Genomic DNA, 25,527 nt, shown 5'->3' with positions numbered 1-25,527 from the left:
TCAGTGCGCAGGCAGCACCTGCGCATTGTCCTGAAAACTACTTGAAACTTCATCGGAATGAAACTAAACCCTAAAGTTTGAAAGTATCATACGTATAGGAATACAATTAAGAGATATAACAAGCATCTTGACTAAGTATTAGGACATGATCAAAGTTAAAAGACATATTTAGAATAAGATCGTGATAACCTAAGTTTACAACTTAGGATTTCGGTACTAAATTTACATTTATGAATTAAACGTATAGGTAATTTGGGTAGGTAATGGACGTACCGACGAGCTACCATGCCGACGAGCTGGAATAGCTACAAGATCGGACAATGCATAGAACCTGCGTGATAGATTGGTAGCATTGCGGTAGATTGGATAGCAGTCACTGTGAGTACATTCTAATTACTCGTTAATATTCATAAAGTCGCGTATTTTCATATACGGACGAATATATGAATACTTATATGTTTAATAATATGTTTAATAAGTATATGTATGTATGCTTTGAAAACTATTACTTTCCGTACTGTATATTTTAAGAATAACATAAATAGATGAAAAGAACATATATGTTTAAAATATTGGGAAAGGGATTAAGCAATATAAATCGTAATCAAATATCGAATAATATACGAATATCGAACCAAATATGCACGAGAAAAGTATAGTACATTCCTATATGTACTATTATTCATATGTTTATAAAGAAACATACTACGTTCCCATACGTACTTTTAATTATAACGAATACCATACGTGCGTGTGTTATAGATGTATGATTGTAGATTGTAATGTGTATGTCATGGTCCATAAAGGATCAATACAACAGAACGGAAAATATAGAATTAAATAATAAACGTAAAACGAGAATTGTACGAGGGTACAGCCAAATATAAGAACTGAGATACAAGGTTGATCTCGGTAGAGGTATTCCGAGACCTGTATCTTACTCATTCTCGATAATAGTCCTCGAGACTCATATGAGGATAAAATTAAGCATAAAATATCGAGAATTAATGTGAGATAAGAGTAATAATTAAGATATGATATAAGACACATCGGTTGGAATGGCTATCGATATCAGGTGATAAAAACACATCGGTTGGCTTTGCTATCGATGTCAAATATGTAAAACACATCGGTTGGCTTTGCTATCAATGTCAGATATGCGTAACACATCGGTTGGCTTTGCTATCGATGTCAGACAGATGAAACACATCGGTTGGCTTTGCTATCGATGTCAGAAAAATGAATTTAGAGAAGCTTAATAAGAAAAATAAAGACAATCAAAACTACAACAGTAAACAAAACATGTCAAGCATGTACGCAGTATAAACGTAGATGAGACATAAGAACGAGGCGAGGGTATCAAATACGTCTATAACATAAACGCTTAGTTTATGACACGTACATGACCTTTGATAGTATGAACGAACATACGAAGTATGTTTGGGAGTAAGATCGTGTGAAGTATAATTCAAAAATAATATTTTCTATATAAAGAGGTTTTTAAACGTTTTCACCCTTTATGCAATATTACTTGTAATTATGTGTATTCACTCAGTTTTATACTAACCCCGTTGTTATTCCAATTTTTACAGGTTGAGTTAGGTATGATGTGGAGAACGAAGCTTCCGAAGTTTTAATTCTCGGAAGTAGTACGAGTCATAAGACTAGGTTTTCATTCTAGCAAGTTCGCAGTAGTTTAGAATAGTCAGACTCTATTTGTGAAGCGCTTTAACTCTGATATGTATTTCAAACAGGGGTCGTGTTGTTGGGTTTTATAGGTTCATAACGCAGCGGAATTTCAAAAATTTATCTAAAAACCCAAACCAAGATCCATGTAATTCGAATTAAACAGAACAATTACTTACTTGTATGTCGAATTCAACAGCAATGTAGGAAGGAAGGAGGTGGTTCACTTTGGTGATACCTGGCCTCGGATCAGAAACGCCTCCAAAAGAACGCGTCCTCTACGAGTATCCACACGAACAGACCTTAGCCAAAACTAGTGCTTGTGTGCTAGCACTATTGCTTCACAAGCAATTCCGAATTTTAGTGATTTAGTGAATAATGAATTTCGTGATTCTCAAACCAACTGCTTAATGAGTATTTATAGTGATAAATAACACTAGGGTTTGAGACAAATTCGAATTTCAATCTCATTGCAATTCTACAAGTTTATGTTTATCAAAAACTCCTTTTTGATAATTATCCATATATATTAATTACTATATTTATTATCTTCCAAAAAATAATAAATTAAGAAAAACACTTATCCTTAAATTTCGAATTAATATATATATTTATTAATATATATATATTTCGAATTATATATATATATATAATTAATCACTTAATCACATTGGGCTTGTACAACCCGTAACTCTTTTGGGCCTGTTCTTAGTGTGCGACCCTGTAGGTTCATATAACGTTGGCAGTAGGCTCGAAATCCCTATTTCAGCCCACAAGTCATAAGTGGCCTCTAGCAAGACATTATGACTACCCAAGTTATATGAATATCGATAATCCGATTTAACCATTTACAATAATATTTTAATCCCTTTGTCTCTCGATATCCAGATTGAATATAAGGCATAGTTATGTCATCCTTATAACATTCAATCATTAGTTTCTTGACTCTAAGTAGACTGAAAATGATAACTTCTTATCAATTAGCATGGCCATGCATTTTCTTCAGTCTATCTTCTTCAAGGGGCCCATAGATATCTTACTCAAATAAATGAGGGACAAATTCCTTCTCAGTCACTCACATTTCTCACATAGTTACTTTCATATCCAATGACAATCTATTCCATTATCCTGTTAAAGATAATGTAAGACTGTATCAAAATATGAAATAGCTATGTAGAAATCCATGATGATTTCAAGGTCAAAGGATTATACTAATAGAACTGTAATGAGAATTACTTATGACAGTGATCTATGTAGTATTCTCACAGTGGGTCATCCAGTGCCTTATTTCTCAAATAGCACCTATGATTTGACTTAATATCTCATATACATGATTAGTAAAACATAATCATCAGTCAACATCATACTAGTCTCAATGTTCTATTAAGACTAGGGATAGATGGTATATAATTCTTTTATTAAACCTAAGGGTTCTACTATCAAGTCACATACTCGATGACCTTAGAAAGAATTAACCATTCAAGTATTTTAATCATTAATATAAAATGATAAAACTGCCAATCAATAAATAATAAAATGATAAAGTCAAAACATGGTCAAACATGATTGACCTAGTGCATATCACTAACACGTGTATATTTTGATATTATTATGATATACGAGATATAATTTGATTTGAGAAAAATTAGTATGTATTTTCAGGCTTGCTACAGGTTTTGGAGCTACCACTCCCATTCCCTAGCGTCGGTCACGGCTCAATAATTTGGGTCGTGACAATGTTGGTATCAGAGCAATGGTTTAGTATTCCAAGGCCATTGTTCTTTTGTGATTGAGGTTTAGGAAAGAGTCAGTCAGTACCTAGGCACTACTGCGGATTATAGGGATTTCCAGTCATGTCTTTTGAACATTATCATTGATTTCATCGGTTTTTCAAACGTTTTATAAAAACATCCTCCCTTATGTGTGCTAATAGGAGTCGAGTTAGATGTGTGCGCGAGCGCAATATATGTTTGTGTTTACTCGAATAAGCAGTACGTTTTTGAGTACCTATAGTCTGTGAAGAGTTATATACTCTCGAGACTCATATTATAAGAATATCATCAATAATGATGATGAGATTGAAATGATCAGCTGTTATATGATTGATAAGATGAGTTGTGTATTGTTTTGCAAAACGCGATCACTCAGGAGAGTGATATGCTCACAGGTACGTAAACCTGTAATTAGTAATAAGATATATGAAACGTATGCGTATTTGTGATTGATTTCTGTGAATAAGATTGTGCCTTATGATTGAATGCTGCTGGTTTTTGTTGAGTCTATGATAGGCGAAATGATTACAAGATTTAAGATACGCAATTTAGCCAAAGAAAATCTAAAGGACACTGATTTTTTTTGGATTTGATCAACATAGAATGTTTATAGACATGCGTAGCATAGGAATGGAACACGTATGTATGACTATATGTTCTTAATGTTCCACTTAATCTACAAAGAACGGAATACTCTAAACACTATCAAGTTCGTGACGTGGCCAAGTTAGGCCAAAAGGAACTTGTTTGTGATGATTTGTTTATGTTATGTTTTAAGGGACATGATGGATAAAGGACCAGAACAAGCACTACAACGGTCCTGAATATGGACCCAGAGACTGATCTATTCAGGTCCCTGACCCAGTACGCAGCTATAACAGCTGGAGATATCAAGATAACACCGAAATCCCTTAAGATTAGGGATAGAGGCGAATCTCAAAGAGATAACTGAAACCAATAAAGAAACAATCCTATTATGATACAAAGACTATGCAATGTATATATAGACGAAGCCTAAGCCAGGTAACCCGGATATATTCACTTCTCATTACTACTCTCACTGAGACCTCATTGGAGACTGACTTAGGCATCGGAGGGTGTTCGAGCCAACACCGGCTCGAATCCTTCTAACTTGTTAATCTTAGCAGGTGGGAGCTCAGTGACAATAGTGACAAAGACGATCATCAAAGCCATCATTTGGCGCCGTCTGTGGGAACGACATTCGTTTCTAATATAAGTTTTAATCTTGGTTTTGAAGACGGAATGGATGGAAGAGAAGAACCACCACCGCCGGGAGTGGTCGTGACAACAGCAGGCTTACCAGCAAGCGGTGGTCCGATCCTCCCACCCCTGATACCCGATGGAGGAATCAGAATTAACGTTCCGATCTCCAGTGGGACTGTACCAGCAACCACTGGAGTCGCGTACGACATCACACCACCACCCATGATAAGAAACGTTCAGGGCATACACCCACTAAGAAACACAACCTCGCCGTGGGGATATTATACTCCATAGTATCAGCCACCTATGACCTACCAGCAACCGGCAGGAGGATGGTATCCAGGTTACTATCCGTGGAGTCAACCTAATCAACCAGGGTATCCGCGACCCGTCCAGCCTATTCCCTTCCCGTCCCTAGACACAGAAGGAACAGTAACTTCAACGGCGCAGATACCCCCATACGTACCCCAGGGGGTGCCTATGCCACCCCTCTATCATGAGGCAGTAATGAAGAGCATCAATGACTTCCAGGACCACCTGATAGGACTGGCAAGAGATCAGGAAAAATTCGCAGAAAAGCAAAACCAGGGAGTTGACGCAGAGACCAGACGTAGAGAGGATCCCCCAGTCACTAAGGCGAAAGAAAGAGGAAACACATCGAGAAGAGGACAATCTGAGCCCGTACTACAAAAGGAGAAGGATGGGCTAGACAAGGGACCAGGAGCAATCCCTCTCCTTGGAGACAAGACAGCCCAGGAGAAGGTCGCAGAAGCAGCGGTGTGGAACAACGGTCGAATTCACGTAATTGAGGACGACAAATCAAAGGGAACCAAGATGCCAGGAAAGCACAGCAAGGACGCAGAAAGCCATTCATCCAACAAGAGGAGGGGAGCGGACGAAAGGAGCAACATCGATGAGAAAATTAAGAACGCCATGAAGAAGTATCAGAAGGAAGGCAAGGGAACAGAGGAGGAGCGAGAGGACGAAGACTCCCCACTCAACTCAGAGATACAGTCGGTAAGGTTTCCTTCGAGGTTTAAATTACCAACTTTTGAGCCTATTGATGGAACAGGAGATCCGAAAAGCCACATCTCGAAGTTTAAGACGATCATGATGCTACAAGATGTAATGGATCCCATGCTCTGTAGAGTGTTCCCTACGACGTTAAAAGCATCGGCGCAAAAATGGTACTCATGTCTCAAGGTAGGGTCAATCAGTTCTTTCTCCGACTTAGCATCAGCATTCAAAGCAAGGTTCAGAACAAATATCCCCATGCAGAAGAGCTCCAGCGACTTGAGGAAGTGCAAGCAAGGAGAGCAGGAGACCCTTAAAAATTTCGTAGAAAGATTCAACAAGGAAGCAGTGCAAATCGAAAACCTGAACCATGACACAGCCATCGAAGCAATGAAAATGGGAACAAAGTTTGAAGAACTCCGTGACAAGATCCTGATGAAAAAGTCGACCACCTTTCAAGACTTAATGCTGATCGCTCATAAATATGTGGAAGACGAAGCCCGAAGAACCCTCACGAAACAACATGAGCACACCAAGCAGGATAGTTCCAGATATCGAGGGAAAAGGAAGAAGAAAGGCCACGGACTCAGCGATATGGCGCAGGGCATAGACCCTACGATTTCACCCCGTTGAATAAAGCCCCAGTATACATACTCAGCTGGATGAAACAGAACCGAGTGATGTTCAACACACCCCGGAAGATGGATCCGGACATCTAGAGAGACAAGAGCAAATACTGTCGTTTCCACGAGGGCTATGGCCACGACACGGACAGATGCTGGGACCTCAAGAGAGAAATAGAGCAGCTGATTCAGTCTGGACTCTTGAAGAAGTTTGTCAACGACAGACCCGGAGACAAAAGAAAAGGGGAGTCAACAGAGAAGGAGGAACAAAACAAGAAGCAGAAAGAGGTCGCAGGCGTAGTAAACGTGATAGAAGGAGGAGAGCCCTACAACAATAATCAGAAAAAGAAAAGGAACAGAAGAGGGTCGGCCACGGTATTCGCAATTGAAAGAGAAGTAATCCCAGAGATATCGTTCGGGCCAGACGATGGACATCACGTGAAGGGACCACACAATGACGCGTTGGTGATAGAAGCCATAATCAGAAATCACCTAGTAAAACGGATACTGGTAGATGAAGGCAGTTCGGTGAACTTATTAACCTTGGAGGAATTCAAAGAGATGAAAGGCTCAGCAACAGACCTGCGGAAGTCCTTAGTCCCACTAGTAGGCCTGGGAGGGGCACCAATACGTCCGGAAGGAACACTGAGTTTATATGTAGAATTGGGAAACAGAAGTGAAGGGCCAGTCAAAAAGAGGCATGCTCAATTTAATGTAGTAGACCTTCCCCTGGCTTACAACAGCATACTGGGCAGACCATTCTTATACCAGTCGGGAGCAGTGACTAGCATCAGACTGCTGACCCTGAAAATGCCAACGTCATCAGGGATAGTAGTAGTCAGAGGAGACCAGGAGATGGCTAAGGAATGCTGCTTAGTAACGACGAAAGAAGATGAGAGCTTGACTATTGAGGCATTCCCAGGAGACGCAGTAGAAGAGGAAGAGTCACAAGGAGCAGAACCAGTAGGCGTCATGAAATAACTTCATCTAACTGAGACCAAGACGGTCTCAGTAGGCACTGATGTACCAGAAAAGATAGCGCAGGAAATAACAGAGATACTGAAAAAGAACGTAGAGTCTTTTGCCACTGAACCAACGGAGATTGTGGGAATCGATCCCAAAGTAGCGTCGCACAAGCTGAATATGATCCCGGGAAGCGTACCCAAGGTCCAAAAGAAGAGGAGATTCACAGAGGAGAGGCAGAAGATAATTGCAGACGAAGTAAACATATTGGAGGCAGCAGATTTCATCCGCGAAGTTTTCTACCCTGAATGGGTGGCAAATGTGGTCCTAGTAAAGAAGGCAAACAGGAAGTACATGATGTGCGTCGATTTCACAGATTTGAACAAAGCCTGCCCAAAGGACAGGTACCCGCTCCCCAACATAGACCAGTTAGTGGACTCAACAGCCTGCTATCTCCTATATAGCTTCATAGACGCAACGCAAGGGTATCATCAAATACCGATGGAGGAGAAGGATCAAGAGAAAACTTCATTCGTCACAGACCGAGGCACGTACTGTTACAAAGTCATGCCGTTTGGATTAAAGAACGCAGGAGCCACCTATCAACGTCTGGTCAACTTTATGTTCCAAGACCAACTGGGGAGGAATGTAGAAGCCTACGTGGATGACATAATTGTGAAAAGCCTGACAGCAGAGGAACACGTCCAAGACTTAGAAGAAACCTTCAAAGTCCTGAACAAGTTCGGAATGAAACTCAACCCGGAAAAATGTGCTTTCGGTGTTAAAGCAGGGAAATTCCTAGGCTATCTGATCAGCCAACGAGGAATAGAAGCGAACCCGGAGAAGATCCAAGCAGTGATGGATATGAAGGCCCCCCAAAGTGTGAGGGACGTACAGAAGTTGAATGGCAGAGTCACGGCGCTGGGACGTTTCATTTCTTCCTCAGCCAAAAAATGCCTGCCGTTTTTCAAACAGCTCCGGAACATGAAGAAATTCAAATGGGATGAGGATTGCCAAGTTGCATTCGAAGAATTGAAGTCATTCTTGACTAACCCGCCCCAACTGAGTAGGCCCGTAGCCGGGGAGAACCTGTACCTGTACTTATCGGTAGGGAGAGAGACTATCGCCTCCTCAGTACTAGTACGGGAAGAAGAGGAGGAGCAACGGCCGATCTACTACATAAGCAGAACGCTAAAAGGGGCAGAACTCAATTACCCAACCATATACAAACTTGCACTTGCCGTTGTCATAACCACCAAAAAGCTCAAACCATATTTCCAAGGACACACAGTCATAGTGCGCACAAACCAGCCTTTGAGGAAAGCACTGTATCGACCTGAGACTTTGGGACGATTGGTCAGTTGGTCAGTACAACTGGGAGAGCACGACATCAGGTACGAACCAAGGACCACCTTGAAAGCCCAGGCACTCGCGGATTTCGTGGCTGAGATGACAGAGAAACCGTGTGACTCAGCAACCGAGGAGTTAACATGGAACCTATTCGTAGACGGAGCCTCCAGTGACCAAGGAGCCGGAGCAGGCATAGTCCTATTAGGACCTCACAAAATTGCAATTGAGTATGCAGTACACCTAAGCTTCAAGGCTACCAACAATGTGGCAGGTACAAACATGTTATATTCTGCTACATTCTGCCATATGCTAACTATGTAGCAGAATATGAGGCCCTCTTAACAGGACTCGAAATTGCGATAGAAGTAAAGGCGGAAAAGTTAAAAATCCACAGTGATTCCCAACTAGTCACTAGCCAGGTTCTGGGACAATTCCAGACCAAGGACCAAAACATGGCGAAATACATGGCAAGAGCGAAGGAACAACTCAAGAAGATCAAAAAGAACGGAAGACAATGGGAAATAATACCCATCCCCAGAGAAGAGAACACCAGAGCAGACGCAATAGCCAAGGCAGCCGCAGTGAAAAGCCAGCTATATGTGTCACTCCAGATGAAGGAGGAACGGATAACACCAACAGTAGAGGAGCAGCAGGTGTTACCAATCGCAGTACTTGATCCATGGATGCAACCCATAGTGGCATATTTGGCGGACGGAGTCCTACCTGAAGGACGTACCGAGGCGGCTAAGCTAGTTCGAATTTCCTCTGTTTACTCTCTAATAGAGGGAGCATTGTACCGGACTTCAGTCACACACCCATGGTCTAAATGCATATCACTAGAAGAAGGAAGCTACGTCCTTTAGGAAATCCATGAAGGAGAATGTGGAGCTCACGAGGGCGCAGTCGCTCTATACAGGAAAGCAATGTTACAAGGATTTTATTGGCCCACGATGAAAAAAGACGCTGAAGAAATGGTCAAGAAGTGCGATAAATGCCAGAGATTTGGGTCGCTCATCAGAACCCCAGCCGCTCACCAGTCAACTATTGGAAGCCCTTGGCCTTTCATGATCTGGGAAGTAGACATACTGGGACCTTTTGTCCCAGCGAGAGGACAAGTGAAGTTTATAGTCGTCGCAGTCGACCATTTCACCAAATGGATAGAGGTACAACTCATGAGCACCATTACAAGTAAAAAAATCCAGAAGTGGTTATCAAACGAAGTCATGAGCAGGTATTTTGTGTTTTCATTTTTCCTTTAGTCAAAAGCAAAACAAAACGACACATTAACATGTCACAGGTTCGGCACTCCACATGCCCTAGTCACAGACAACGGGAAGCAATTTGACTGCGACAGCTTCAGAGATTTCTGCACTGAGCTGGGAATTCTCTTAAAATTCTCCTCAGTAGCACACCCGCAAACCAACGGACTAACAGAAGTCACCAACCGCACCATCCTTTCTGGAATAAAGAAGAGGCTAGGAGACTTAAAAGGGAGATGGATTGATGAGCTTTATCATGTGGTCTGGGCCTATCGAACCACCCCCAGAAAAGCAACAGGGGAAACCCCATTTCGCCTCACGTATGGCACCGAAGCTGTTCTCCCAGTAGAACTTGGGATGCCGACCTTACGAGTTCAGGTCTTAGACGAAGACCGCAACGAGGAGTCCCTGAGGCTATGCCTGGACCTCCTCGAAGAAAGAAGACAGCAGGTAGCAGTCCGAGCTGAGGCGTATCGCATGCAAATGGCCAAGTACCACAACGCCCGAGTCAAAGAAAGAAAATTCGAAGAAGGAGACTTAGTCCTGAAGAAGGCAAAAATTAGAAGAGGAGCCGCCGGAGTTGGAAAATTAGAGGCCAACTGTGACGGTCCATATCGCGTAGTAGCAGTAGTCGGCAAGGGAGCATACAAAATAGCTCACCTAGATGGGACTCCATTACCCCGGACTTGGAATGTTGAAAATCTGAAGCTATACCTTCAGTAAAAGATGTAACCACCATTCATGAATAAAGTTACTTCTTTTCTTTTTACTTCATTTAATTTATTCTGCTATTTATGTCAACCACAAGAGTCGAACCAGTAGTATGACGAAGACGCAGGACGAAGCTACACATCTTTTCATAAAAAAAGAAAGAAGCACAATCAAAGTATATGACGCAACAAGACGACTCCGCAACCAGTCGCCAATACTTGAAAATATGAAAATGCAAATTGTTAAGTTAACCAAAAGAAGGGAGTCTACTATAAAGACTCCCCAAATACGTACAAAAGCTACCTAACAAGTAGCAAGAAACAGAAACAAAACGGCCAAGCACACGGCCTATACATCTTCCTCTGGCAGGGTCGCTCCTTCCTTTGGACCAACCACATCTGCTACGGGAAGCAAAACGTCAATTGGGTCCATGTCACCCAGCCCTTGGTCTGAGGCACTAGCTTCAACATCGGGGGTAAACTCAGTAGACAGCGCAGCTACCTCATTCCCAGCAAGAACTTCAGAAGACGGCGTCACTTCCTTCTCCTCAGCACCTTTGACATTCTCCTCGGATCCGATCGCATCAATAGCCCCATCATTAACTACATCCGACGGAAGAATAGGAGAGACACTCCGCCCTGCTTTCTTCGCAGCCACCTTGGCCGCAACACGCTGACCAGCGCACGAAGATCAATGCACAGGAACTTGCTTATATCATACTCTGGGTAATCTGCACGCACAATTTTAATGACGGTAGAGCAAAAGTCAGTCAAACACCCGCTTACGTACACATTAGCATCCTGCTTGCTATTTCTCTGCTCCTGCAACAACTTGTCATAAGACAGCCTCAATTCCATCAGAGCATTCTCACGATCAGAGACCTTTTTCTCCATAATTTTCAGACGATCAGCAGCCGTCTGACTCAGCTTGGACAACCTGACCTTCTCCGCAGCCGCAGTTGCCCGAAGGGAAGCCATTTCCTTTTCATGCTTGTGACTCAATGAGACCATCTCATCTCGGTGACGACGCATCAAGGCATTCCCTTGCAAAAGCTGACAGAACACAGTACAAATAAACAACTAAACAAAAAACAGAGAAGAAGAAGAAAGAAAAAGACAACAAGGAGGGAATTATTTCAAACCTGAAGCAAAGCGATGTCAACCCGGTCACAGGCATCACTTTCCGAGAGATTGGTCCAGGATTCCATATCCTGAGGAAATTGAACAAACTGCGAGAAAAGAGACGCAATACCAGGAGAGGTCACAGTCACATTGTCCACGTTTCGCTCCAACCACTCCCTGGGACTGGGGCAAGCATCCAGGTTCGTTTTCAAACACTTGGCGGAGCCCTGTTTGGCTTTGTCACGACCATCACGGTTCTTTTTCGCAGAAGGGGCAGCCAGGGCGGCATCCATGGACTTCTCCGACTTCACCACAGGCTTGGGAGGAAGAGAAGTAGACGCTGGAACAACCCCAGTAATCACAGGGACATCTTCATCGAAGGACAATTTCAACGAATCGAGATAGTTATCACCCATGTCTGCATTTGCCAAAAACAAACGAATCAAAAGATGAATAAACATCAAGTAAAAGAAAACGAGACAAATTGAAGCATACCATGAGAGGCAGTCAAATCTACATAAGATGCAGTAGGAGAATTATGGCAAGATTGAGATAAGGTACCCTCACTCTCTAGAGGACCCTCAGTCACAGCACGAAGGGGCAACTCAAGATGAGGAAACTCTCGCAGAAGGTATTTATCTACTAAATCACAGCAATCATACATACAACTTTTGGCATCATCAACAAGGGAATCTATTACCTCCAACTCAGTAGCAGAAAGGGGAGAGAAAGCCAACGAGGCTGCATCATCAACCCACTCAGTAGGAAAATCAACAAAAGCTTCATCATGACTGACAACAAAAAATGACCGCTGCCAACGTTTAGTGATCTTAGGGAGACCTTAAACTACCCTCTTACCCCTATGAGCAACTAAACAAACATAAAATTCATTGTTGCGACGAGACACGAAGAAAATTTGGCTAAGGAGACCTAGAGAAGGGACTAAGCCCCGTTCGTGAGACAACTCAACGAAGCAACAAAGAGTTCTAATGGCATTAGGGTAGATTTGAACCAGAGGAACTTGATAATCTACAATAAAGGCTTTGATCAGAGGATTTAAAGGAAAACGCAAGCCACAACGCAACTGCTCCTTATAGACGATAACTTTTCCGTCACCACGAAGGTGTTAGCAGCAACTCGAGAACCGCAGACAGAAAGAGAATAGCTAAGAGGAATACCATACTCTTCACTGAATTCAGCCAAAGTCTCTCTATCAACATTGAAGGTTAACGTATCAAGTGAATTCCTATACTCTACAGCCGTACCAGATGAGGGAAGAGAGACAAAAGACCTAGTCCGAGGCATTGAATCAATTACACTACCAATAAAGCAGAAAAGAGGAATTTACCTGATAAAAGGAGGAAGAAAACACCCAAAGATAGGAGGAAATGAAGCCGAAGCAAGAGCAGATCAGAGAAGGAAGAAGGAGCAGTTAAAAGAGAAAAAGGAAAATTGAAAAGAGCATTTAAAGAAACAGCTAGAGAACCGTTAAGCGGTTACCTGCGCAAAACGTGGCGCCAGGCGGAAGTCCAGGGAATTTCGAAAGATTACAATTCTGAAATTTTAAAAATTAAACCAGCTCCATAAGCGCCCAAGTAAAAACGACGGGTTGGGCCCAGGAAGCTCCTTCTAAAGTAAGTAAGCCGAAAACCAAGCCCAACAAAATAACTACCATAACGAACAGTCACACAAACAAGCATAAATACTTGACAAAACTATTTTTCGGGAGGGACTAATGATGGATAAAGGACCAGAACAAGGGACAAGACTCACTACAACGGTCTTGAATATGGACCCAGAGACTGATCTATTCAGGTCCCTGACCCAGTACGCAGCTATAACAGCTAGAGATATCAAGATAACACTGAAATCCCTTACGATCAGGGATAGAGGCGAATCTCAAAGAGATAACTGAAACCAATAGAGAAACAATCCTATTATGATACAAAGACTATGCAATGTATATATAGATGAAGCCTAAGCCAGGTAACCCGGATATATTCACTTGTCATTACTACTCTCACTGAGACCTCATCGGAGAATGACTTAGGCATCAAAGGGTGTTCGAGCCAACACCGGCTCGAATCCTTCTAACTTGTTAATCTTAGCAGGTGGGAGCTCAGCGACAATAGTGACAAAGACGATCATCAAAACCATCAGGACACATCGAGAGTTCTATACGAATAGAATGGCTGAGCAAAGAGATACTGAGTTCTATTCCTCAGGCTGATACTAATCTGTCCTCTGAGCTAATGAGTCAGTTTGCTGTTTTTGAAAGTCATTGCAGGAACATTTTTGATCAGAGCATGAAAGACATGAAGGAAGAATTCACCAAGCTGATCAAAACAGCTCAACCTGAAGCTAATCCAGTTCCAGCACTTGTCCTGAGTCCTTTCAAAAAGAAAGCACCTGATTCTGATCGACTGTCAACCCAGACTGAACCAGCTTCACGACCACCCAAGCTACCTATCAGAAGAATGACTCGATCAAGCCTCTCCTTCAAATCAGTTCCAATACTAGAGGGACAGCCTGGGTCGAAGGACAAGCCTGATGAACTTTGAAGCTAAATGATTTAGCCTGCTTTCTGAACCTGATTTACTTATGCTTTTTGTTATTTATTTCTTTTGTTATGACTTTTTGAACTTGATTTACTTTTGTCTTTTTGATTGACTGACAAAAAGGGGGAGTAGTAGCCCCTATTTTTATTGTATTTTGTTAGCTTGTTAAAGCTTTTATTGCCTTGTGCATTTATGATCATATATCATGGCATGTCTTTTTATGAAACTGTTATATTTAGCTTCTTCATATATGCCATACATTCAGGGGGAGCATGCTAAATATCTCATACTACTCTTCTAGAATTATTCCTATCTTGCAATTGGAAAGGTTTTGTCATCATCAAAAAGGGGGAGATTGTTGGCTATAGGCCCTTATTTTTTATCCCTTATTTTGATGATAACTAAAGCCCACTAATGTGTTAATTGAATTATGCAAGGCCCAAATTCTAGAAGCATCTTGATCTTTCCTCAAGCAACAATGATGGAGGGTATTTTCGGAATCAGCTTGGAAAATACCAGCTCAGCACTATCAAGTTGTCAGTGTACCTTGTACTGCAATCAGGCTGCCAGCACTACCAAACAAACTTGAGCTCAACCTGATTGGCAAGATCAGCCTAGAATAGGGTCCTCCTCTTATCACCTTGTACACCTTGCATAGAGGATAAGAATTGAAGAAATATCCTGATGTGACTCAGCCCTACTCTATAGAAGATTCTTTGAGTCTATAAAAGGCAATTTTTTCCATTTGCAAAGAAGTGGGAAATCAAGTGAAAAAGATCAAGTTTCCACAATCTCAAGAGCTTTCAATCCTCGGTGATTTATCTCAAGAAAACTAGGAATAGTTTGAGTGAGAGTTCATACCATCTTTCTGTAATCAACTTGTGAGGAATAGATTAGGTTCTGGGTAGAATCAGATTTATTCTCCAAAGGGTATTAGTTTGCTGAATCTATCAAATCAGCTTGTAAGTTACAGACTAGCTTCTGGGTAGAACTAGGGCTGTATTTTTATTGGCTTTATCTCTAGCCCGTAATAGAGATCTAAGAGTGGAATACTTAAGGATGGGGATCCTTAAGGAGTGGATGTAGGCAGGATTGCCGAACCACAATAAAAATCTGGTGTTCAGTTTTATGCTTTAGTTTCTGCTTTATTAGCTTCATCTAAAACTGTTTTTGAAAGAAAGCTTTTCTTTAAAACTAAACGTAACTTTCAATTATCTTAGTTTTTATAATCTATTAAAAAGGTTTTCATAAGTCTATATCACATTGCTCTCAAATTGATCCATATTTAATTACCTTGTGAAGACTTTATATTCATCAGGCCGAAGCTATTCCATTAACTTTACATATTTAAGTAAAAGTTTTTAAGTCTCCCCCCCCCCCGCTGGACCCAACAATGAGGCACTACAATATAGCGTAATTTATATTTTGTCATCGAAGGGGAGTATTATGAATAGTGTGTGAATATTTTGTATGATAAAATTTACCTATCTAATTTAGATGAAAAAATTCAACACTCCATATTTGACATGCATGTAAATACATTAATTACATAGTGGGTGTCTATAAATAAGTTTCAATCCCTGTAAAATTTACAAGTGAAAAATACTCATCAAATAAGTGAAATCCTCTTAAATATTTGCTTTTTTTATTGTGTTATTTTAAGTGTTCCTCAATTACTAATTAGTTGAGTTTATAAATACCAATTATATTATCTTTAAAATTATAACAATATTGTCCATGGTATTTAGTGTAATAATAATTGAGAAGAGCCTGTTCTGTGATTCGAAACAACCGACAATTATGTACTCACAAGTTGGTCCCCTAATGGACCAACTAATTTATTGTCTAAAAAGTACACTTCCTTCCATACCACAAGGAAAATATGCGATAGACAATCACCCTTGCCTTTATATTTCATCAATAAAGTTCAAATTTTAGGTGTTATCAAATTTTCCTTTTAGATATTAATTTAATATTTTGTTTTAGTTAGTATTTTTGAATTTTATTTAAAGCAACAGCACTTTATAAAATTCAAGTTATTTGTTAGCTTCTGATGGTAATTTGCAATTTGATGTGACAATGAAGCGAACATATATATATATATGTATATTCTCATTGTGATAGCCCCATCAAGATAATTAATCCGAATTTTATAAATTATTAGTGTAAAATAAAATAAAAAACCATATTAAAAGAATACAAATTAAAAATAAGGTACAAAATTAATAAATACATAAACAAACAATTAATTTGACACTGCCCAAACTTTTAAGGCCAAAGCTCATTTATAGGTTTTTATATTCTTAAAACTTTGTTCATTTTATTTTTTTAAAAAAAATTTCTTTGTTTAATTATTTTTTGTGCTTAATTAACTTTCAGGTATTCTTTAAATGGAAAAGAAATGTGTAATACATCTGCCGTAAAACATGCATGAAATGAAATTTTAAATGTTTACCTAATTTGTCATTTTGGCAAAATGGACTGTATCATCAATTTTAAAAAGAGACCAGATAAATATAAATATGTAATTATAAGGACCTATTGAATAAAAAAAATCAGATAAACAAAAATTTAAAAATATAGTCTTTTTATCATTTTGAACCTGAAAAATTTTAACCACTTAACGGCAACTCAGACACACACTCACTTTTTCTGTCCATAAAGGACTCATTAAATAAAAAAGAAACAAAGAGTAAATTGACTTAATGAATGACAAACTTTGAAGGACCATATAAATAAAAGATTCAAAGTACAGGGGCCTTTTGATGGGTTAAGCCAACTTTCATTAATAATTAGGAAATATTGGAACACTTTGTTCATGTCTAAAGAAATTACTAGGATCAACCTTAGTTTTAATTTGGACTAACCTGTCGAAATTATTCTTGAAATACTTCATCCCGTAAACAATTCCTTCCTCGTAACTTTGTTTACCATGATTGTTTATGCCCAAATCAAGATCCTTATAGTTCAAGAATGCTGCTCTTGGATTCTTCGAAACAAAAGGTGTCATATAATCATAAAGCTCTCTCGCCAATTCCAAGTGATAATTTGCAGCTTCTTCTCCTTCTTCTGTCCAGTTTATCTGATACTGAATTTTCCATAAATTTCCAGCTCTATGCGGAAATGGAGCTTCGGTTTCGGGAATTTCTTTCATTTTCCCACCGTACGGATTAAACCCCATGGCCGGAACTTCTAGCTCCATCATTTTCTTCCATATTCCTTCCAGATCTTGCTTGGATATTGGTTCTTGAACGTAGTCTGATTTCCTCTTCAGGTGAACTAGGCTTTGAGGCTCTCGACTGAGACAAACTTCGGTTGGCGTTCCGACAGGGAAGTTTGTCCAAAACAGAACTGATTCAATCCAACTCATTTCTATACAGTCAGGTTTCATCAGACCAAGTTCAGGAAAGCTTTCTTTCATTATTGGAAGCAGTCTCTCGGAATCTCCGAGAAATAGGGCTATAAATGTACCTCGTACTGTCTTTTCGCGTGTTCCGTCATTTCTTATTACATCTATGACAAGCCTGATGAAAAGATCTTCATCGATTTCTGGTGCAGCGTGTTGCCATTGATAGACAATGTCAGTTACATTTTGTTCTATTGTTCTTTCGACTCGAAAAACAGTTACTACTCGAGGAACGCGAACGAGATTGATTTTATACGCAAGAACCACTCCAAAGCTAGCTCCACTTCCTCTAATTGCCCAAAACAGATCTTCTCCCATTGATTTTCTGTCAAGAATTGTTCCATCAACATTAACAATTTTAGCATCGATAACATTATCGACAGACAGACCGTACTTTCGCATCAGATTTCCGTATCCAGCGCCAATTAAATGGCCTCCGACTCCCACTGTTGGACAGACACCTGCAGGAAAGCCGTGAGTTTCACTTTTCTCGGCGATTCTGTAAAACAGTTCACCCAGAGTTGCACCTGTCTGAACCCAAGCTGTCTCGTTTTCGATATCTATATCAATGGATCGAAGATTACACATGTCAAGAATAAAGAATGGAACATCTGATGAAACATAAGAAGAGCCTTCGTAATCGTGTCCTCCGCTTCGGATTTTCATCTGAAGACCGTGTGTTTTAGCAGAAAGAACAGCAGCTTGGACATGGGATTCGTGCATTGCGGTGAGAATAAAAAGTGGTTTAGGAGTTTTTGATGTGTTGAATCGGAGGTTGCGAATATAAGCTTGGAGAACCGACGAGTAGGAAGGATGTTGAGGAGTGTAAATTGCATTGTTGGCGATTGGATGACAAGGATTAGAATGGTTTAGAAGAGATTGAAGAAACGTTTCTTGAGAGGGATTTGGAGCTTCACCCATACTTTAGGATTTAAAATTTCTAAATTCTATTAGAGATATATATTTATTGTTTTTGCTTCTTTCCATGGAACTTTATAGAGTAGATTAAAGTTGAAAGAACAGTACAAAGACTACAAAACATCATGCAAACAGGGGAAAGAAAATGAAGTATGCAATTTAATGATTGGCAAGTACTTATCTATAAAAAAATATTGTTCAACGAAGTAGATATTCATAATAAAAAGACCAAGTAAATATTGATAAGGTAACAATTCAAAAACAACTTGATCACGAGATCGCTAAATCAGGCTAATGCTGAGAGAATAATGCTAGAAAGTCGATCCTAATAAGATCGAGAGATCATCACAGCTCAATACGGTAACACATAGCCAGCAGAGCTGGGAATGACTCGAAGTCAGAACAAAGTAGAAGTCACTTGAAGTCGACATAATGTCGAGATAGAGATAACTAAGCAACGAGGGACGCTCGCATCCGAGCTAAACATAGCTAGGACAATAATTGAATAAGAAGATTAATTATAGGGGGACCATAAAAAATTTCGGACACAACGGAACGTCCCTCGTTCCATACACAACTAACTTATTTTTTCAAATGCATTAAAGAATTGTACAACTCAACATCAGCATATGGATTGATGAGAAGAATCCAACATGTTATAAAACCTCCTATATATATCTCTTCAAAGAGAAATCTTGAATAGGCTCTTTTTACACACTCTTACCTTTTTATTACCTTTTCTTACCAGATTATGTTTTTGGAAGGAAATCATGGTGCTATCGATAAAAAAACTCTTCCTAGTTTATGTTTTTGAGAAAATTATTGTGTTTTCTTTTGTTATTATTTGCTGAGATTGTCATATTGTTATTATTGTGGCAAATTTTTCTTCATAATAGAAAGGATAGTTCGACCTCCAACCGGCTCAACCACCTCTCCTCTCGTGTGTTCAACCCTTTATCTCTCCGGTGAAGTTAACGGCTTACCATCAATCCAACCTTTGCGAGGAAGCGCATTTTTACCATTATTTGTCACTCTGGTGGGTAGTCTCACCATGATTGAAAGCAACATAGTGACTATATCGGTTCCTCCTCCCATTATGCCTTTGCACCCAAAATACCACATTTCGTACTATTCAAAACGACAAACTCATATTTTGAAACACCCGCCTCTCAACTACCCCAAGAATTTCTCTAATACCTTACCATCAACACCTACAAATCTCAATTCCCAGCCATGGTTAATCCAACTGCATGCCCTCGTTAAATCATAGACCGACAATTACTCCAAATTCAAGAGTACTTGGAATATCATGGCTGATAGATGATTATCTTCCAACGGATGCCGCTAGCCCTACAAGCGCAAGTCTATATGACCCAAACACCATCTTATACACAAACTTTATTGTAAGCTTTCATACCACATTACAAATGACATGTCAAAAATATTAAATAACTTTAATGTGTTCGGCTCAGAAGTAGTATATACTAGAGCCTGAGAGAAGGTCAATAAGTAGCCATGGCAACATTTCAAGAATACTTTACACTCATTTAATGATCAGAGTTTCGAATACATCAACTTGGACGAGGAAAGGCAATGCATGCTGACTAACTCGTCCCTTCTGCAACCTTGCCGACTTATTTCCCCAAGCATTAATAGAAGGATTTCCATATACAAGCTAAGAGATCAACAACTTGATTTTGAAAGGGCGAAAAGATCAGACGCTAGGCTTGTTTGAGATAGAACTTTAGCAGTGTAGAGGTAGATCACCATATTAGGAGAAGTAAAACAACTACTTCATACAAGTTTTATGAGGGTATATTATCCGAAGTTGCTTTTAAATATCGTACTAATCAAGAAACCGAGTGGAAAGTAAAGATTATGCATAAACATCACTTATTTTAATAAGGCCTACCCTAAAGAGAGCTACTCCTTACCGAGCATCTATCAACTCTTATTCAACCAACGACAATGAGGTGTACTCTTTCATTTGTGCAGCTAGGGATATCATCAGATCCCCATGCATAAAGCATACAAGGAAAATATGACTTTTCATGACCAACTAGGGAACATACTTATACAAACATATGTCATTCATTATGAGGAATGCAAGTGCAACATACCAAAGGCTTATTGATACAATAAGAATACAAAGCTCACGGAACACGCAAATTCCACATCGCCCAAAAGAAGTAAAGAACACACGCTCGCCTATAAATCGACCAATTGCAAACCATCACAAGGATCAGATATATAGACATCCCACAAAAACATTATTAGACCCGAATCTTATACTTGTAATCTGATTCTATATTAGGAACCTCTTGTAACATCCTCACTTCTATCATTTGGCGCCCTCTGTGGGAACGTAGTTCTCAAAAACAAATTCTATTAATAGAAGCAGAGACAAACAGCAAGAACCAATCAAAACCCATAAACACTACCATTAGCCCATCCAAGTTGGATTCATTAGAAAAATACCAAGCTATCAAAAGAAAGAGAGCGACGAGCACAAATGATCGTAGAAAAGGATACAAGCGGAGCAGGGTCGCCTTATCAAGGTTAAATGCAATGTGATTCCGGATCTCAATCGGGAGGAACGGGAAGGACTCCTTGTAGTAACTACAGAGGTTGGAGGACGAGAGGTCCGAAGAGTATTTGTAAATCTCAGGGCCCACGCTAATGTGATCATGGAGAAGGCTTACCCGACTACGGGCAAGAGCATATCCGGATAAAGAGGAGGCTCAATGCCCTACGAGGAATAGGGGGGACGAATCCGACGATAAGAACGCTAGAGATCAGTTTGGTCTTCAAAGACCAAAAAGGACGGGAAAGGACGGTCGACTTCCCGTTTCAGATAGTAAAGAGAAAACTCCCATATGACTTGATACTAGGACGACCGTTTCTCTACAAATCAGGAGCGTCTATCGACACTAGATGTAGGAAAATGATGGTCCCTACGGAGAAGGGAGCAATGGTAATTGAAGGGAGCCAAAGGGAAGAAGAAGCTTGTCACCTTTTGACTCTGGCCTAGTTTCTCCACATTGACGAAATATTGGAACTTCCATGCGAAGAATCGACGGCAGAACCGGACGGAGAAACGAGGCTGTGGGAAATCCATGCAGGAACAAATGTGAAAATCGGCACTAATGTGAGAGAGTCAACAGAAGCGGAATTCAAGAAGGTGCTTTATGAGTTCCAAGGGACATTCGCCACCAAGGCCCTCAGAGATCAGGAGAGTAGACCTGAACATAGCACGCCACGAGCTAAACATTACCTCAATTATGAAGCAGGTTTGGCAGAAGAAACGAAAACATGCAAAAGAACGGCTAAAGGTGATAGCAGAAGAAGTAGAAAAGTTTCTTGGGGTAGGTTTCATCAAGGAGGTCAAGTATCAAGAATGGTTAAGGAACGTGGTTCTAATGAAAAATGCAAACGGAAAACACTGCATGTGCGTCGACTTCATGGACCCAAATAAAGCGTGTCCGAAGGATTGTTTCCCTCTACCAAACATCGACCAACTAGTCGATTCTACCTCGGTTATGTGCTGTACAGCCTGACGGACATGGTGCAAGGATATAACCAGATCCTGATGAAGGAGGAATATCGGATAAAGACAAGTTTTGTCACCGACGAAGGTACTTACTGTTACACAATGATATCGTTTGGGTTAAAAAAATACAGGTGCTACATACCAGCGGTTGAGGAAATACATGTTCAAGGACCAAATTAGTAAGACGATGCAAGTATACGTCGATGATGTAATCGTGAAAAGAAAAATTGAGGAGGATCACCCGAAAGACCTACAAACAATGATGGAAGTACTCAACAGGTTCAACATAAAGATGAAGCCAGAAAAATGCACATTCTGAGTAGAACGAGGGAAATTTCTTGGATACATGGTGTCACAAAGAAGAGTAGAAGAAACCCAAAAAAATCAAGGCCATTTTTAAAATGAGCCCGCAAAAGAATCAACGGAAAGTACAAATTCTCAACGACAGAGTAACGGCAATGGGAAGGTTCATCTCGTCATCAGCAAAAAGATGCCTCCCATTCTACAATAAATTAAAAACCAAAACATTCAAATATGGCGAGGAACGCAACCAAACCTTTGATGACCTGAAGAAGTTCTTACTAAAACTGCCACTACTGAGCCGGCCTAGAGACGCAGAAAGCCTTTATCTTTACACTTTGGTAAGAAAAGACACAACCACAACGGTTCTAAAAAGAGAAGAGGCAGGCCAACAATTACTAGTGTATTATGTTAGTCGGACCTTGAAGGACGCGGAACACAGATACCCGTAAATCGAGAAGATGGCGCTAGCCCTAACAACAACAATAAAAAAAGCTGAAACCATATTTCCAAGAACATCCAATAGTCGTACGAACCGACCAACCGCTAAGGCAAGCGCTCCAGAGGAAAGAACTCTCTGGGTGGTTAGTCAAATGCCAATACAACTAGGGGAACACGACATCAAATATGAGTCAAGACAAGCAACGAAGGACCAAGCCCTAGGTGATTTTGTGGCGGAGCTAAATGGTTATTCCACACCAGAAACGGAAGTAAAAGAACAATTGGAACTATATGTGGATGGGGCAAAAAATGAGAAGGGAGCAGGAGTCATCCTTAAAGGCCCGCACAAGGTACGACTCGAGTACGGGGTCCACTTGGGCTTCACAACAACGAATAATGTAGCAGAGTGTGAAGCACTTATAGCGGGAGTAGCGGTCGAGGTAAGAACTGATAACTTGAACATCTTTTGTGACTCGCAATTGGTGGTTGGACAAATTAAGGGCAAATTCGCCACAAAGGAAGAAAACTTGATAAAATGTCAGAAAAGAGCAAATGAACTGTTACAAGAAATCAATAAGAAAGGAGAGAAATGGCAAATAAACAAAATCGGCAAAGAAGAAAGAAGCTGACCTAATAGCAAAAGCAGCCTCAGTGAAAAACAACAATTTTCAACACATGGAGCTTAAAGAGGAAATATCGGTGCTAACAATCGACGAAATATCAAGTTACCCTATACAAGAGATGAATCGGTGGATGGCGCTAATATAGAAATACCTGGAAAAGGGAGAAACCCTGGGTGACAAAGGAAAGGCGGAGAAGGTGAGAAGAACAATCGACCGATACACAATCTACCAAGGGACGATGTACCTAACGGCAGCAAGCCACCCATGGTCTAGGTGCGTATCACGAAGAGAAGTGCAATATATCCTAAGTGAACTGCACGATTGAATATGTGGAGCTCACGAGGGGCCAACTACCATGGTAAGAAAAGCGTCTCTGCAAAATACTATTGGCCAACTATGGAAGTAGACTCGTAAGAACTAGTCAGGAAATGCCAAAAGCATGGAAAGATCAAACATACCCGTCCAAGAGACGAAACCAGCACACAGCCCTTGGACCATTCCCAACGGCAAAGAACCAAAAGAAATTCATCTATGTGGCAGTCGACCATTCTACCAAGTGGGTGGAGGCGGAGGCAGGTTCTATGATAACCGCATCCAAACCTAAGGAGGTCTTTTGGATAGAGGTAGTGTGCCGGTCCGGCATATAACTAATACGCTAGTAACGAATAACATGAAGCAGTTTGACATCGCTACATTCTGAGGTTTTTACGAGAACCTGGGGATAAATCTACAGTTCACATAAGTGGCACACCCCCAAACCAATAGAATGACGGAGGTTAAAAACATAACAATTTGCAACGGATTGAGAGAAGGTTGGTCGAGGCCAAAGGAAACTGGGCGGAGGAGCTACACAGTGTAGTATGAACATACAGAACGATGCTAAAAAAAGGAACAGTTAGAATAGGTATACCTCAAAGTCAATGTTTGAGCTTGGGGGAGTATAAGTATACCTCAAAGTCCTTTATATAGTGAGCATGATGAATACCTTTTAGAGTTAGAATATGAAAAGGATTCCCATTAAGTTGTATCAATTTGAATAGGAAAAGGATTCATATTTAGCAAGAGTCATATTTGGGAAAGTCTTCCTAAATAGGATTAGCCTTCTAAATATGAATATGTTTCCAACTCTAAAAGTGATTCCACGAGATCTGGGTCATCTAGAACCTTTATGGTATTTTAATCATTCATGTAATCCGATCTGCTAGCAAGACGCGTTTAGATATGATTTACTAGATTAGGATTCGGCCATTCTAGGGATTTGGGTGAATCCTCTCGGATTGCCTTTATTCACGACGATTCCTCCATGATTCAGACATAGCTAGTTTTGGTAAGTGCTTGAATTTTCTCTGACGAGCGGATCATAAACTGATCGGTTCATAATATTATTTTGGAGTTTGGTTTCCATCACTAATAAAATTTGTTTGTTACGTTTCAGAAACCCTAATGTTAGATGCTAGTTTATGAGTTTTGCTTATTGTTCAGCATAACCACTCCAGATCGAGTCATATGCGAGTTATAGATGTAATGCATGTTTACGTTTATTTCTAAATTTATTCAAGTCATTTACTTTCCAAACGTTATATTTGATGAGATTGTTATTGTCTGTATAACGTAATATATTCTACTCAGAATATGCCTGCTAAATTGATAAAATTAACAAACCAAGTACGAGAGTTAATTGTGTCCACGAACCCGAATATTTCGGTCCGATGCACGACATCTTATACATCCATAAGCGAGTGGGACCTCTAGTCGGTAGAAAAGGTATTTCTCAGCTTACCTAGATGACGACTCAATTTTGAAATAAAACCATTGCCATAAGTCTAAGCGAACAGGGCTCCCCCGATGGGCCTTTAAAACCTCCATCACTCACACTTATCTTTTGACATAAAAAATGAAAAATATCAAATAATAGTCTAAAGTAGAAATCATGATCAAATTACTCGTGGAATTAGTTAATGCGTCGTTTTCTTTGGGGAGGTAACTGGATGGGAATTAGTTCAGCAAG

General features: G+C 40.3%; 1 protein-coding gene across 1 annotated transcript; it reads right to left on the bottom strand.

The window, feature by feature from the left end:
- Window positions 1-16,887: 16,887 nt before the first annotated feature.
- On the bottom strand, window positions 16,888-19,099 carry LOC126671641 (berberine bridge enzyme-like 8). The gene has a single exon (XM_050365426.2). It carries the CDS (start codon window positions 18,606-18,608, stop codon window positions 17,067-17,069), a length of 1,542 nt encoding a protein of 513 aa, XP_050221383.1. The 5' UTR covers window positions 18,609-19,099; the 3' UTR covers window positions 16,888-17,066.
- Window positions 19,100-25,527: the final 6,428 nt, after the last annotated feature.

The sequence above is a fragment of the Mercurialis annua genome, linkage group LG3, assembly GCF_937616625.2.
Source record: "Mercurialis annua linkage group LG3, ddMerAnnu1.2, whole genome shotgun sequence".
Classification (NCBI taxonomy): Eukaryota; Viridiplantae; Streptophyta; class Magnoliopsida; order Malpighiales; family Euphorbiaceae; genus Mercurialis; species Mercurialis annua.
Note: the sequence above shows the minus strand (reverse complement) of the source record. Positions and strands in the feature narration are given on the sequence as shown.